Source organism: Zea mays, chromosome 1 (assembly GCF_902167145.1).
Source record: "Zea mays cultivar B73 chromosome 1, Zm-B73-REFERENCE-NAM-5.0, whole genome shotgun sequence".
Lineage (NCBI taxonomy): Eukaryota > Viridiplantae > Streptophyta > Magnoliopsida > Poales > Poaceae > Zea > Zea mays.
Genome location: NC_050096.1, coordinates 17,054,436 through 17,069,260, shown reverse-complemented (window position 1 = coordinate 17,069,260; position 14,825 = coordinate 17,054,436). Strand labels below are relative to the sequence as shown.

The window sequence follows — 14,825 nt, the reverse complement described above, 5'->3', positions numbered from 1 at the left end:
GTTCGAAGGCTGGCCCCCCGAAGGTTCAACAGCCGCCTCAGATCGCGTGGGCCCGACACCCACTACTGGTCAGGGGTTCGAAGGCCAGCCCTCCGAAGGGCTCCATGGCCGCCTCAGGCTACTCGGGCTCCGCGCCCATTACTGATCAGGGGTTCGAAGGCTGGCCCCCGAAGGGTTCACAGTCGCCTCAGACACCGAGCGAGGGATGACCAGGGGTACGTTCGATACATAACCGAGGCTCGGGCTGCGCTCCCGAGGTACCCTAGGACATATCCGAGACCAGCGGGAACGATCTTGTAACGGAATCCCATCGGAGGGAGGCATCGAGCCCTCGGACCCCGTCGCCAGGGGACCGGGTCCGGCAAGTCACCCGCAGGTACTTTTGGGCGTGCCTCTGGGCCCCTAGCTGACCCCCAACGAACGGGGCACGGACGTCCACTCGGATTACCCGCTTGCAGCTCACCGGAGGCACCATGTTCGGTGCCCATCGAGGGTAACATGGCGCACTCCCCCCCTCCTCCTTGCGGAAAGGCGACGTAGGGGCGTATGTAAAAAGCCGAGTCTGTCCCTGATCGTCCTCTCGCCCTGTGCAGAGGCTCGGGGGCTGCTCTCGCAAAAACCGGCTCCGGCCAAATCGTTGACAGCGTCAACATACCAGCCCGAGAGCTTGGGCCCCGACCGTGCACCCGGGCTACGGCCAGTTCGCATGAGGGAACGACCAGACCAGCCGAAGCGTTAAGCGAAGCATTAAGACCTCGAAGGAGTGTAACCACTCCTCCGAGGCCTCGGGGGCTACACCCGGCGGGTGCGCTCGCGCGCACCCACCGGAACAAAATGCAACCGAGAAAGGCTGGTCCCCTTGCAAAAAAGTGCGACGAAAGCCTCCAAGCGAGTGCTAACACTCCCTTCGAGGCTCGGGGGCTACTGTCGGGGACCATAATTAGGGGTACCCTCAAGACGCCTAATTCTCAGCTGGTAACCCCCATCAGCATAAAGCTGCAAAGGCCTGATGGGCGCGATTAAGTCAGGGATCAGTCCGCACGAGTGACTCGATCACGCTTCACCCGAGCCTAGCCTCGGCCGAAGGCAGCCGACCTCGAGAGACTTCCGTCTCGCCCGAGGCCCCCTTTTTATGGCGGACACATCACCGGCTCGCCCAAGGCCTTGGCTTCGCTCAGAAGCAACCTTGACTAAATCACCGCACCGACTGACCAAATTGCAGGGGCATTTAACGCAAAGGTGGCCTGACACCTCTATCCTGACACGCGCCCCCGGCAGAGCCGAGGTGACCGCCGTCACTCCACCGCTCCACTGGCCAGTCTGACAGAAGGACAGCGCCGCCTGCGCCACTCCGACTGCAGTGCCACTCGACAGAGTGAGTCTGACAGGCAATTAGGCCTCGCCAAAGGCGCCACGGCGAACTCCGCTCCGCCCGACCCCAGGGCTCGGACTCGGGCTAAGACCCGGAAGACGACGAACTCCGCTCCGCCCGACCCCAAGGCTCGGACTCGGGCTAAGACCCGGAAGACGGCGAACTCCGCTCCGCCCGACCCCAGGGCTCGGACTCGGGCTAAGACCCGGAAGACGGCGAACTCCGCTCCGCCCGACCCCAGGGCTCGGACTCGGGCTAAGATCCGGAAGACGGCGAACTCCACTCCGCCCGACCCCAGGGCTCGGACTCGGGCTAAGACCCGGAAGACGACGAAACTCCGCCTCGCCCGACCTCAGGGCTCGGACTCCGCCCTGGCCTCGGCCGGACGACTTCCGCCTCGCCCGACCCCCTGGCTCGGGCTCGGCCACGGCAACTGAAGGCAAGACTCAACCTCGGCTTCGGAGGAAACCCCACGTCGCCCTGCCTAGAGCACAGACCGCCACGTCGACAGGAAACGTCATCATCATCCTACCCCGAATCGACTCGGGTCACGGAGAACAAGACCGGCGTCTCGTCCGGCCAGCTCCGCCAGAGGGGCAATGATGGCGCTCCACGAGCTCTATGACGACGGTGGCCCCCAGCTCTCTTACGGCAGCAGAACAACGTCAGCAGGGACTCGACCGCTCCAACAGCTGTCCCTCCATCAGGCTCCGCCGCACCTCCAATAGCCACGACATCACGCCAGCAGGATGCCCAGATCTCTCCGGCTGCCACATCGGCATGTACCTAGGGCGCTAGCTCTCCCCCCGCTAGACACGTAGCACTCTGCTACATCCCCATTGTACACCTGGATCCTCTCCTTACAACTATAAAAGGAAGGACCAGGGCCTTCTCAGAGAAGGTTGGCCGCGCGGGACCGAGGACGGGACAGGCGCTCTCTTGGGGCCGCTCGCTTCCCTCACCCGCGTGGACGCTTGTAACCCCCCTACTGCAAGCGCACCCGACCTGGGCGCGGGACGAACACGAAGGCCGCGGGACTTCCACCTCTCTCACGCTCGGCTCCGGCCGCCTCGCCTCTCCCCCCTCCGCGCTCGCCCACGCGCTCGACCCATCTGGGCTGGGGCACGCAGCACACTCACTCGTCGGCTTAGGGACCCCCCTGTCTCGAAACGCCGACAGATGACATGAAGAAAATAGACGAGGAGGCCCACCGACAAAAGGATCAGGTGCTCAAGGTGGCGGACAAGTGGTACCTCTCGCACTTCAAGGTAGACTGCCACCAGAAGACCGTCCAAGAGAGGGAGATAAACGCCGAGTATATGTTAGCCGTGCTGCAACAGCTCCCCACAATAGGTGATGCCAGGTCAGCCGATGATATTCCATCTATTAAAATTTCTTTTGATAATCGGATTAAAAGTATCACGGAGGATATAGAGAGGATGACACATGCATTAGGAAAAACTCACATGCCTAATTTTTTATCACATAAATTAGGCGATGAAACAATTGCGCCAAACACATCGGCGGCAAATGGGTTTCCCCAGCCATATTCTGGTATGCCGATGGACTCATATCTAGGACGACCGTCATCACCATCTTTGCTAAATGGTGAGTCAACCCTGGGCACGGCCGGACCGTCCGCACACAATTGCGGACCGTCCGGCCCTCTGTCGGACCGTCCGGCACCCTACGCCGGACAGTCCGGAGTTACACAGAGCCCACCACAAGGGTCACAGGTGTTGCCTGACGTGACCGGACTGTCCGAGGATAGTACCGGACCGTCCGATCCACCCGCAGACCGTCCGACTGTGCAGGTCGGACCGTCCGGAGCACCAGAAGTCGCCTATGATCCGCCTAGTGTGGAAGGCCGACATAAATATAACCGGCCACCCAAGCTCCAAAAACCAAAAAAGTCACATGTCCCTGAGCTTCTTTGGCCCACTAAGGCCAAACCTTCTGTTTGCTCTCACCCGCACTCGACACAAAAGGAAAAGGTTAAGTTCACATTTAATATTACTAAGTGTGATAAAATATTTGATGAGTTGCTTAAACATGGTAATATTAAACTATCACATATAATTCCTCCGGTTGAAGAATTAAAAGGGCGTATATATTGTAAATGGCATGGCTCCTTTCTTCATAACACCAATGATTGTGCTGTCTTTCGTCGGCAAATACAATCGGCTATAAACGAAGGCCGGTTGAGGTTTCAAAAGGAGGTGAGGATTGACAGGCCACCTGTCCCTGCCACCACATTAGAGCCGACAAGCAAAAGAGTCATAGTTCGGCCCTGTGCGGCCGATAAAAGCAAAGATAAAAATATCGTCATTGGTGATTCCCGTACACCAAATATGTCACGCATAATGGTTACTCGGAAGACTCCGGACAAAAGAAAGACCGGAGGCACCGGGGGGCAAGCACGATCGGACACCCGATCACGGTCACCTGTCCTGTGTACGCCAGACGATCCGGGTACTAAGGCCGAACAGTCCGAGACAGTAGCAGACGGTCCGGCTATAATGGTCGGACAGTCCGCAGACAGTCAGAAGCAGCAACCTCAGACCACCGGACCACAAGGTTCCAAAACAAGTGTTAGGAAACAAAAGACTATTAAGACGTCTGGACGACTCAGTAGAGTCGGCCCTACTTTTGGTCAGTTGCTTGCCAAATATACGAAGAAGGCCGTTCCACACAACCGGCCAATAAAGCAGACGAAGTCAAAAGGGCGGTCTGTGCGAAAGCAAAAGCCGACTAAACGGATCCAAAAGGTAGCACAACCAAGATCGCCTTGTCATCCTCCTCCAGGGATAGCATGGTGCGTCCCGTTCTATCCATCGCCGATGTGTTGTCCTGCTCATGTGTGGGGTGGTACGGCGATGAATTCGTATTACTGGTCCAATCCGTTTGCTTATTTGGGCTGGGGGGCACCACAAGTTTTTGCCTATTGACAGATTGATCAGGTAGACATGGCCGAAGAGGATGCGATCCGAAACAGCCTCTGTGCATTAAAGTTCCATCAATTATTTATATTATCTGATCGCAAGAGCCGATGACTTGCATCGAGCTAAGTCCTTACGTCGGGAACAAAAGCTCATGAGGTCAATTATTTCCGAAGTTTTCATTGATGCTTTTGGTTCGCCAAGCTCCACCAAAAGGCAGGGGGGCATATGTTGGGCACCAAAATGAGCGGACGGTCCGGCCCTTGGGCCCGGACGGTCCGCGTGTCCCGAGATTAGATCAACTCGGATATTTATCCTTATCCCGTGCGTGGTTATCCATCTAATCACGTGGGAGTTTGTTGCTATCTCTTAGGAAAAGGTCCAGACCTCCTCCCCTATAAATATAAAGGGGTACGGCCGATTGAGAACCCCCGAACACATTCCAATCGAACCAATTACCTTATTTACTTTTCCTGCCCTAGGAGTAGATGTAGCATAGTTCTAGTTGTAGCCTTCCGCATATCCACCTCCACCCCTATTCGACTCTACGTCGTCTAGATCCGTCTTGGGTGGCCTGCCGATCCCAAGACGACCCTAGGATCTCACCCCTCCCGGGGGGCAAGATCTAGCTGTCCATCCAAGACCTCTTCCTCGATTTGATCTCTTAATTCCTAGGCGACTCCACGTCGTCTGGGGACGCCCCGGGTGACCTGTCGACCCGGAGCACCTTAAGATCTTTTCCCCCAGGGGACGAGATCTAGATTCCAGCAAGGAGGAGGAAGACGACCCTGTCGCCAGGTCGTGGACCGTCCGGCCCAGAGCTGCGGACCGTCCGGTGTGACGCAGGGAAGACACCGCTCCTGCGCCCAGGTCGCGGACCGTCCGGCCCAAGGCCGCGGACCGTCCGCGCCTGACCAGAGGGCACCGCCACGGTTCTTGTTGAGTGTTTGGCGCTCCAAAAAGGCGTCAACATACTTTTGCGTAAGATGGCGGACGGTCCGCAACATATCCGGACGGTCCGGCGTGATGCACCGGACGGTCCGTGATGGGGCCGAAGTGTTCAGGGTTGTATCCTGATGGTCCGGCCATGTACGGTGCGACCTGAGTGTTTTGTGTGCGGGCCTGCATCTGGTCGGACGGTCCGGCGAAATACGCCGGACGGTCCGCGGTATACCCGGACTGTCTGAGATGATGTTCGGACGGTCCGGCCGTGTCCAGTACTTGCCGCGTGCCTAGTGGTTGTGGCTGTGATGGTGGCACGAAAGCGTGCATCGGCATACCATATGATGGCTAGGTCAAGGGTGACCCATTTATAGCCGATGTGTTTGACGCGGGTGGCACTGTATTAGACTCTCGCGATGGAAAGTTAGGAGCAGCTGATTTCTCGTATGCACGTAAATGCATTTTAATAGATTCATCTACATATTGCTTTAACTGATCTCCTCGTTGATCCATGAAAGTCGTAAGAGATAGATCTGGAGTACTTACAGCGGGACCATGAAGTGGAGGTAGGAGAGATTCCATATCGATCTCCCCTTGACGGATGATCTTCTGGTGGCGATCTATCGTGAAGTGTGACAAGTACTTGTCCGCCGCCTCCTTGCGCCGTTCGGAGAGTTTATGCAGCAGTTCCGCCTCTTCCTTGTCGCGTTGTTCGTTCCATTGCCGCATCACCTCCTTCTTATCGCGCATTACGAGGTCTTCAAAGGGCATTTGGTCATCAGCCGGGAGCGCCTCCATGGCCGGCTTGATGATGTTGGTGGTGGAGATCTTGGTGTGATCCTTAGAACCGGCCATCTATGGGCCGATTTTTAGCAGGTCTAGACACCTAATCCCCAGCGGAGTCGCCAAAAGTATGTTGACGCCTTTTTGGAGCGCCAAACACTCAACAAGAACCGTGGCGGTGCCCTCTGGTCAGGCGCGGACGGTCCGCGGCCTTGGGCCGGACGGTCCGCGACCTGGGCGCAGGAGCGGTGTCTTCCCTGCGTCACACCGGACGGTCCGCAGCTCTGGGCCGGACGGTCCGCGACCTGGCGACAGGGTCGTCTTCCTCCTCCTTGCTGGAATCTAGATCTCGTCCCCTGGGGGAAAAGATCTTAAGGTGCTCCGGGTCGACAGGTCACCCGGGGCGTCCCCAGACGACGTGGAGTCGCCTAGGAATTAAGAGATCAAATCGAGGAAGAGGTCTTGGATGGATAGCTAGATCTTGCCCCCCGGGAGGGGTGAGATCCTAGTGTCGTCTTGGGATCGGCAGGCCACCCAAGACGGATCTAGACGACGTAGAGTCGAATAGGGGTGGAGGTGGATATGCGGAAGGCTACAACTAGAACTATGCTACATCTACTCTTAGGGCAGGAAAAGTAAATAAGGTAATTGGTTCGATTGGAATGTGTTCGGGAGTTCTCAATCGGCCGTACCCCTTTATATTTATAGGGGAGGAGGTCTGGACCTTTTCCTAAGAGATAGCAACAAACTCCCACGTGATTAGATGGATAACCACGCACGAGATAAGGATAAATATCCGAGTTGATCTAATCTCGGGACACGCGGACCGTCCGGGCCCAAGGGCCGGACCGTCCGCTCATTTTGGTGCCCAACACATTGAAATTGTGCGGTGACATCCAGATGCATGCATCGCCCGAAATCTCTTGACAGGTATCCCAAAAAGGTATGAACGGAAAAATTCGATGGTCTCCAAACAAAATAACTCAAAATAGTGCTAAAAATTTAAAATAATACATCATTTAGAAATTTTGAAGACATTAAAAACAAATTGCGCTCTATCGGTTAAAGTCCTAAATCATGTATTTTATATAAGAAGTAAATTACATTATTAGAAAAATAAACAATGATTGTAGCGTATGAAAACAAGGATATAACAGTGTTTTACACAGTGACACGAACGATCTGCTGGCCACATGTGAACCGCGAGCCAGCCAGCGAAGACCTCACTCAGGCTCATAGCGCGCCTGACAGGCAGAGTGGACAGCGGCAGCAAAAGCGACAGCTTGACCACAGTCCGCGAGGGTTAACCACTCTGCTAGTGACGTTCATCCTCTCGCACTCGGAGTCTCGGACATCCATACGATACAACCAGTTGGTTGAGGGTTCGTCAGTCCGCGGCATCACTCGCAATCTTTGGCTTCCATCCCAGTAGCGTTCCGTTCTCGTAGTCGTATCTGACGGGAAAAAGAAGAAGATATAGGTCACGATCACGAGAGGAGGATAACACTGGCTTCATGACACCAGCATAAGAAACTGCTGAATAAGTGAATGCCTTCGTTTCCCTCCAGTGAGATGCAAATATACTTTTTCCATGTAAACAAGTACAGTGATAGAGATGGGATTAATGCCAATTGGATTCCAGCAACTACTTCCAGCCTCCTCCCCTAAATTGACACATCGCGATTCCACCCTACCTCTTAATGGCACTGTCGCAACGGTTTCAGCTGGAGAGGTATTCCGGTCCGATGGTCCAGGCGTCGGATTGATCCAGACAACCGGCATGGATAACCCCTTTTCTCTGCACATCAAAATCATCTTTTAGAAAGAAAAAAAACCAAACGTACAATGAATTCAGATCGGGAATATAGATCTACAGGATGAGGAGAGGAGGATCCTCCGTTCCATCGCCCATAACCCATAAATTCCGGAAGTCTGGACGGCGAGAGAATATCCGGAAGCATGCCAATGGGAATGCAATTTTGTCAGTCCGGCGAACTTCCAGCAGCACCGCCATTGTTAGGTCCTTCGAGAGAATCAGGACGCGTTGCCGTGTGGAGCCTTAAATGAGGAACATGGTGGTGGCACCCGTCCGAATAAGCATAAACAGGAAACGGGGAGTAGAGGATGGATGGATGGGTGGGCTGGGAGATCTGTAGAGCAGGAACAACATTCATGGTGGCAACGACCCAGGATGAAGTAAATGGGGGCGTGTCTCGCTCCCATGTGGTTGCATTAAGCCGCGCCTCTGATCGCCATGTGAGCATGTTTGCAGCGAAGGTGGCCGATCTTCTCGACGGAGCGGCCAGTGAATGCTGAAGCGAGATAATGTCCTGTTATTAAAAGACAAAAAGAAAGAGTACGAAGAAGAAATTTTGGCGAAGAATATTGCAAAGTATTGGTATAAATAAACACAACACATGCTACGCCTAGTTCGTTGCTTTCAACCTAACATGACATACATGATACATAGTAAGCAATAGCGCAGTAATTTAAGATGCAGCAAAGGATTGTGTTGAATAGTTATCTCACCAGGACATTAGACCTAGCAGCAGTCTACCACAAAATAACAGCTCCCACTTTCACCACACAAAACAGCTAGGACATTAGACCTAGCAGCAGTCTAGGATGTCTATACATAACAAGAGCAGAATAAACAGAGAGGGGCTAAAAAGGTATAGCGGAGTCAATAACCAGAAGTCCAGAACGTGCAGACCATAAGTTAAATGAAGCATTTTAAAAACAATTGTTGCATTTTAAAAACAATTGTTGGAAGAGCTCTACAACGAGAGCGACAAATCTAATCATCAAGATACAACACAACCTTGGCATATCGATGTACAAAGAGAATGTTGTCATATCCTATATAGACTTTTAGTTTTTTTTACGATATGTCACCAGCAGTACATTTCTTAGTTATTCGGGTAATTATCAAGGTCAGTGTATCTTATTTTGCACAGCAAAGTTAAAACAAAAGGAGAGTGCAGAAGAACTCCAATTGACAAATTGTTGCAAACGATTTCTTCATCCATACTGCAAAATTGCTTGTATACAAAGATTACCATTGGCACACTGAGGTAGACATGTACACATCTGAACTTCTAATTCATCACCTCCTGGCTCCTGCCTTATGAGTTCTTAAAGGAAACCTATGACTGTTTAAATGAAGATATCTTCGATAAATCATAACTTGAGTATAGCAGTTGCATGTTTTGTCCCATCATTTTTTCTAAAGAACACATCACAGGACACTGATCTGGTATAAGCAATATTCAAGCGTGCCATTTCAAATCATTGTGATCTGTTTGAGCTTTGACTAATATTTGAAAGTCCAAATACAACTGACGAGAGAAGAATACAGTCCGCCTCAAGTGTTACTTGGAACTCCATAGATGACAGCAGCTAGAGTATAGTACACAATTATATCCTGAGCTTAAAGTCACAAACAGTTATTGCTGAACTTTGTTTTCATAACAAACTTAACACAACTTTTTTTTTTGTTCTTTTCTGCTACACACATGCCACCAACTCAGTCTCTGCAAAATTCATCTGCATCTGCATCCCCTAAATCCATCTCAGAATCATCTGAAATAGAACAGTCATCTAAGATGTCATCTGGATTTTCACTTTCAACATCCAATACATCATCATCATCATCATGGCCTAATAAGTACTCATCTGAATCAGAACACACGTCGACTTTACCAAGATTCTTCAATCTCCCTCTGTAACCAGTAAGTTGAAGGAGTTTTTCCCTCCACCGCACCAACGGACACTTCTCTATCAGTTCGTTCCCATCATATGCCTCAGTTAAGAACACACTCAACCTCTTTCCCCTCTCAGAAACATAAAAGATGCCATAATGCTTCAATAGTAACCTCATAAGCTTCTGTGGCATTACAAACTCACGACGGAAATGTGTAAGGTGATCAGTCACCAGCCTCTTTTCCAGCATGAAGCTCAGTATCTCATGCATCACTGCAACAGCCCTCTTATCAAACTCTGGCGATCCAGGAGTCAATCCCTTTGCCTCTGCATAAGGGGACAGGTAGGTGACCTTCTGAAACTGATCGGTATTGCCCATTTTCACATAATGATGAGCTTTTCCTCGAAATCTGTAGTAAGTAGTGAAATTTGGTGGGAATTTCATTGGAAACGGAAGCGACAGCTCTCCTGGCGAACTGGCAATGGCATCGCCAGTCGACACAGACGCCTTCTTCTCAAGCTCAGTGACTGCCCAGGTTGGGTCCCAAGAGATGAGCTCCAAATACTCACCATCCTCCAATCTGACCAGCCTGAAATGCTCCGGAAACATGTGCACCCACCGTGTTCGAAAGTCATGAGGAAGTCCCATGTCGCGCCGGAAGTGGGCGATCTTGTCGACCGGCAGCCGCCGGTCCACGGACATCATGAGCATCCTGGTGACGTACTGCACGGCCACAGGGGAGTGATCCTCTAGCAGGCGCGCTTCCTCCTCGACGAGCGCCTCTGCCTGCGGCGAGAGGCCTGCCCACATGACGCCGCGGCTGTCGCGGCAGACCTCGAACAGGTGCGGCGAGCGACGCACGAAGTGGGCCACCTTGTGCGGCTTGACGAGGCCGAGCTGCGGCCGCAGGATCTCGAGGCGCTTGAGCGGGGTGACGTGCTCATCCTCCTTCTTGAGCGCGTCGACGACGGCGAGCACTTTGGAGAGAACCTTCCAGCGCTCGGTGGCTACCTCGAGCGCGTGGACGCGCTTCTTCTTGCTCCGGTCCTTCACACTGCGGCCACGCGTCATGCCTCGTGCCGGAGAGAGCTGGTACGGGCATCGGCATCGCCAATGCCTCTGGCAGTGAAGCAGGTCGCTCAAGCAATTGCGCGAACATGCTGCGTGCATGGCGTGTGAGGCGGCCAGGAACTTCTAAAACAGGAGGGCCGAAACAGGAGCAGTAACAAAGCTATTGTAACACGAACAACCTAGAGGGGCAAAGAGCACGAGGCTAGTCGCGCCGCTGAACGGCGGCGAGAAGAGGAGAACAAAGCGGCGGCGCGGGGCCGCCGGGCGGGAGGAGGAGGAAAGAGAAATGTAAAAGGGCCGTGCTTGACCACAGAGGAAGACGCTGTGGTCAGGTATAAATTAGAGCCCATAATCTCTACTGTATTTGATGGGCTCATCTTGATATTTGCCGTCAGGACTGTGAAGCCCACGATAAGGCCCTGTTTCGATCGAATTGATTCTAGTAGTCAGTTTTAGGGAACTACGAGTCTACGAAGTCTGTTCGGTTGCGTTGTGGTTGTGAAAAAAAATGTTATAGATTGTGAAATGTGGAAGAAGCTGTTGTAGGCTGTGAGCTATTAAAAAGCTAAAAAACGTTTAGTGTAAACCACTAATAGTCGTTAAAAATTCTTCGATATATGTTTTCACAGTTTCATCCGAAAGCCACTTAAAACAGGTCCAGGGGTGCTTTCAGTTTTGCACTGTGAGAAAGTCGGCTTTTAGCAAAAAAATTGCTTCCTGGATCCAGCCCTTTGGTTGGCTTTTAGCTTTTAGGAGGCAAAAGCTAAAGTCAAAAGCCAAACCAAACACACTCAAAGTATCCACCTTGTTCATACGGACTGTTCGGTGGGAGCGAACTATAAAATATAAAACACAAAGACTTGTATGTCATGTTGGTTAGGTGGGTGTGAATATAAGGTTTAAATAACCATGGTTCAAATCCTCTTTTGTGTATAATTTTAGAATTTTTACAATTTTTAAACATGGGAGAGCATGATGACAGTGGACACCGTGAAACCAGAGAAACTGGTGCTTTAATATAGTAAAGATAATGATTAGTGGATTCGTACATTTCTTGATCTATGTGTTTTATATATGTGTCTAGATTCACAATCGTCCATTTGATTATAGACATAAAAACCAATAGCTAAAACGAGAACTATTTTAGGACGGAGGGAGTACTTAGGAGCCAAACTAGTTGGGATTTGGGGTTCATCAACAAAGTTGTTAATAACATGTTGAAGCTTTGATTTAAAATAGTAAAATATGTTTGTATGTTGTAAGAGAACGTAAAATTTATACTACATAATTTAATACATTTTGAAATCACTCGTATCATTGCTAGCTTTGGGCTATTCGCTTCGGATTAAAGTTTGAATGTTTGGAGTGCTGCAACTGGAATCTATAGAGACAAAAATATTATAGAAGTAGTTGAAGCCGGTACGGATTAAAGCCAAGTAAATAAACTTGTATGGGGCACCATTCGCAAGATCAAGTCATGAATTTGACAATAGATCAATAACAATTTTTTATCTTATTGATAATTTACCACATACATACTCCTCCTAAAACCATTATGCTTAGAGAAGTGAAGAGAGTGACAGACCGGGAAGAGAGTACAAAATCAAAATTTAGAAGAATATTTTTCTCCTTTTGATATTGTATCAAGGTTATACCGTTATAGACATTTTCTCCGTTGCTCAATAAATAAATTTTTAGAATTAATTAAACTATTATTAGATTTAATTGTTTTTTATGAAAAAAATATGATACCAAATTAATATATTATAATTATCTAATGATACTAATTTAGTATTATAAATCTTGGGGCTCTTTCTTTATTCAGTTGACTTAAGACAACTTAAAAATTAATTTTATTTAGCTGGCGTAGCAAAAAAAAAGTTGCAACGCTTAGAAAAATCATCACATGTCAAGGTCATGTTGAAATAAAAAATTATTCAGTTGTATAATTGTGCAAGTATATAGTTTATTCTATGTAGTATATAATTGTGCAAGTATATAGTTTATTCTATTTGGTTCGTTATAACATGAATGTAGTATATAACTATCTCTCTCATGTGATTTAAGATAATATACAAATGTATTATATATATAAATATATAAACTTAATTAGTTTTATCTAAATTATAGTTATTAAAATGGAAATCAATTATATAGGGTTGTTCACCTTTAATGTTGCCAAAGGTCTGGGAATAGAATGCTAGTTGATAGGAGTTGAACATGTTTACACTTACTGTACATATGGCAGTCAGTATATTACATCGCATACCTTTTCTTAAAAGCAATTTCATCGGATTGTCCTGCTGCATAGGAATTAGGACTGGCTTCCTGTACGGGATACCTCATCGACATTCTATCGAGCACATGGTATGCAACTTTTGTAGAGTCGTTCACATAGTCACATCCAGCTGCAACAACACGAGAGAAGGAACTGCCGAGAACATCAAATCTGTGCAGAAACCAAATCCTATACCATACGTCCAGACATGTGCTATCTCGAGGCTCCAATAAGAAAATAGATCTTCATATCCATCAATATTCAATACCTGTTGTGTGCAAGTGAATGAAGAGAATGCATCGCCCATGTCGAGCCCTGTCTGTGCTATTGCGAGCAGCACGCAATGCGTCGATGCTGCCTAATATATATCGACGAAGAAGAGGAATGCGCCTGTAGAGACACCGACGTTGACGACGGGTTCCGACAACGCGCAGGTCGACCGCGAGCTCGGTGGATACCTCACCCGCGCGGGCGAACATCTCGTCCAATATATTTTTGTACTGCTGGTTCCAGAAAGCGCTGATGAGTACGTTGCATATCGGTAAAAAAGAATCCAAGCGAAATCCTCATCCTAAGAAAAAGATCGAACGTTGGCTCTAGAAAAGAAATATGCGGTGTCTTCCTCGCTCGCCGTATAGTGTACATATTACATCTAGCTGGAACTCTCCAGGCGCGTGTACAACACTGGCAAACTGAGAAGCATTCGCGTTCATTGAAGAAGCATCGTGTGCATGGGCTTTTTTCTGCCCGCGTGGACGTATGGGAGAGCACTTTTGTGTCCCGCTTTATTATATAGTAACTACGTCCCTAATATGGCTAGTGCTGGTTGGTATTCTACGCACTTAGTAGTGGTGTTCGTTGGCTTTAATCTCAAACGTTTCTACTGTTTGTTTTAGAATGCGGGAAATTTTCTCGTTTTCTGTGTTTTATGTGAAAATAAATTGATTTCTATAAATTCCTATATAATTCTTCTGAAATTCTCGTATTTTAAAGGAGGTCTTTGTCCTCATAAATTACAGTTGTAGTAGTCCAAACAATTAGCTTTAATTCAAAGAGAACAACATAGGATCGTCGTAGTTGCAGGCAAAGGCTTAATGCGAAATGGTTTCTACTGTTTATTTTGGAATGCGGAAAATTTTCTGGGTTTCTGTGTTTTTTTCTGCGAAAATGAACTGATTCCTATAAAATTACTATATAACTCTTCTAAAATTGCCGTGTTCCAGAGATGACATTTGTCTCCATAAACTACCGCTACAATAGTTTAAATAATTGATTTTAATTTAAAGCGAACAGCTTAGGATCGTGGCAGTTGCAGCCAGAGGCAGGGAAGACAAATGTGTGCGCATACCTGCACTGCATGCCAGTGGAGTGGACGCAATCTTTGTTGGAACAAGAACAACACAACGAACGACTAGTCTGGACTGTTCGGCGAGCGTGTTCTCCTGACAAACCCGTGTATGCTGAAACACTACGCTACGGAACCCACCAGGAAGAGATAAGAGGCCGAGCCGAGCACGAGCACATGTTTGGTTTCCTCCGAGTCTCTCTCACCTGGCCGAAACTGCCAAAACCGCCCTAGGCCCTAGCAAGTCCCCTCCCATTCCTACTCTCCCAAGTTGACTTGCTTCGGCAGGGCAGGGCAGGTCAGATGGCTTTTGTTATGGTTAGTGTTCAGAGTTTCAGACAACCTTTTGACTTTGCGGTGATCTACGCACTGTACGAGTTGAGTGCCGACAG

The 14,825-nt window shown here is 49.4% G+C and overlaps 1 protein-coding gene across 4 annotated transcripts; it reads right to left on the bottom strand.

Annotated features, from left to right (window-relative positions):
• Window positions 1–7,098: 7,098 nt before the first annotated feature.
• LOC100275356 (uncharacterized) lies at window positions 7,099–11,141 on the bottom strand. 4 transcript variants are annotated; one of them, XM_008671227.3, is made up of 4 exons: window positions 9,096–11,141; window positions 7,911–8,348; window positions 7,731–7,834; window positions 7,099–7,490 (listed from the first exon to the last, which is right to left on the bottom strand). In XM_008671227.3, the coding sequence occupies exon 1, from the start codon at window positions 10,907–10,909 to the stop codon at window positions 9,563–9,565; it is 1,347 nt and encodes a 448-aa protein (XP_008669449.1). In that variant the 5' UTR covers window positions 10,910–11,141; the 3' UTR covers window positions 7,099–7,490; window positions 7,731–7,834; window positions 7,911–8,348; window positions 9,096–9,562.
• Window positions 11,142–14,825: the final 3,684 nt, after the last annotated feature.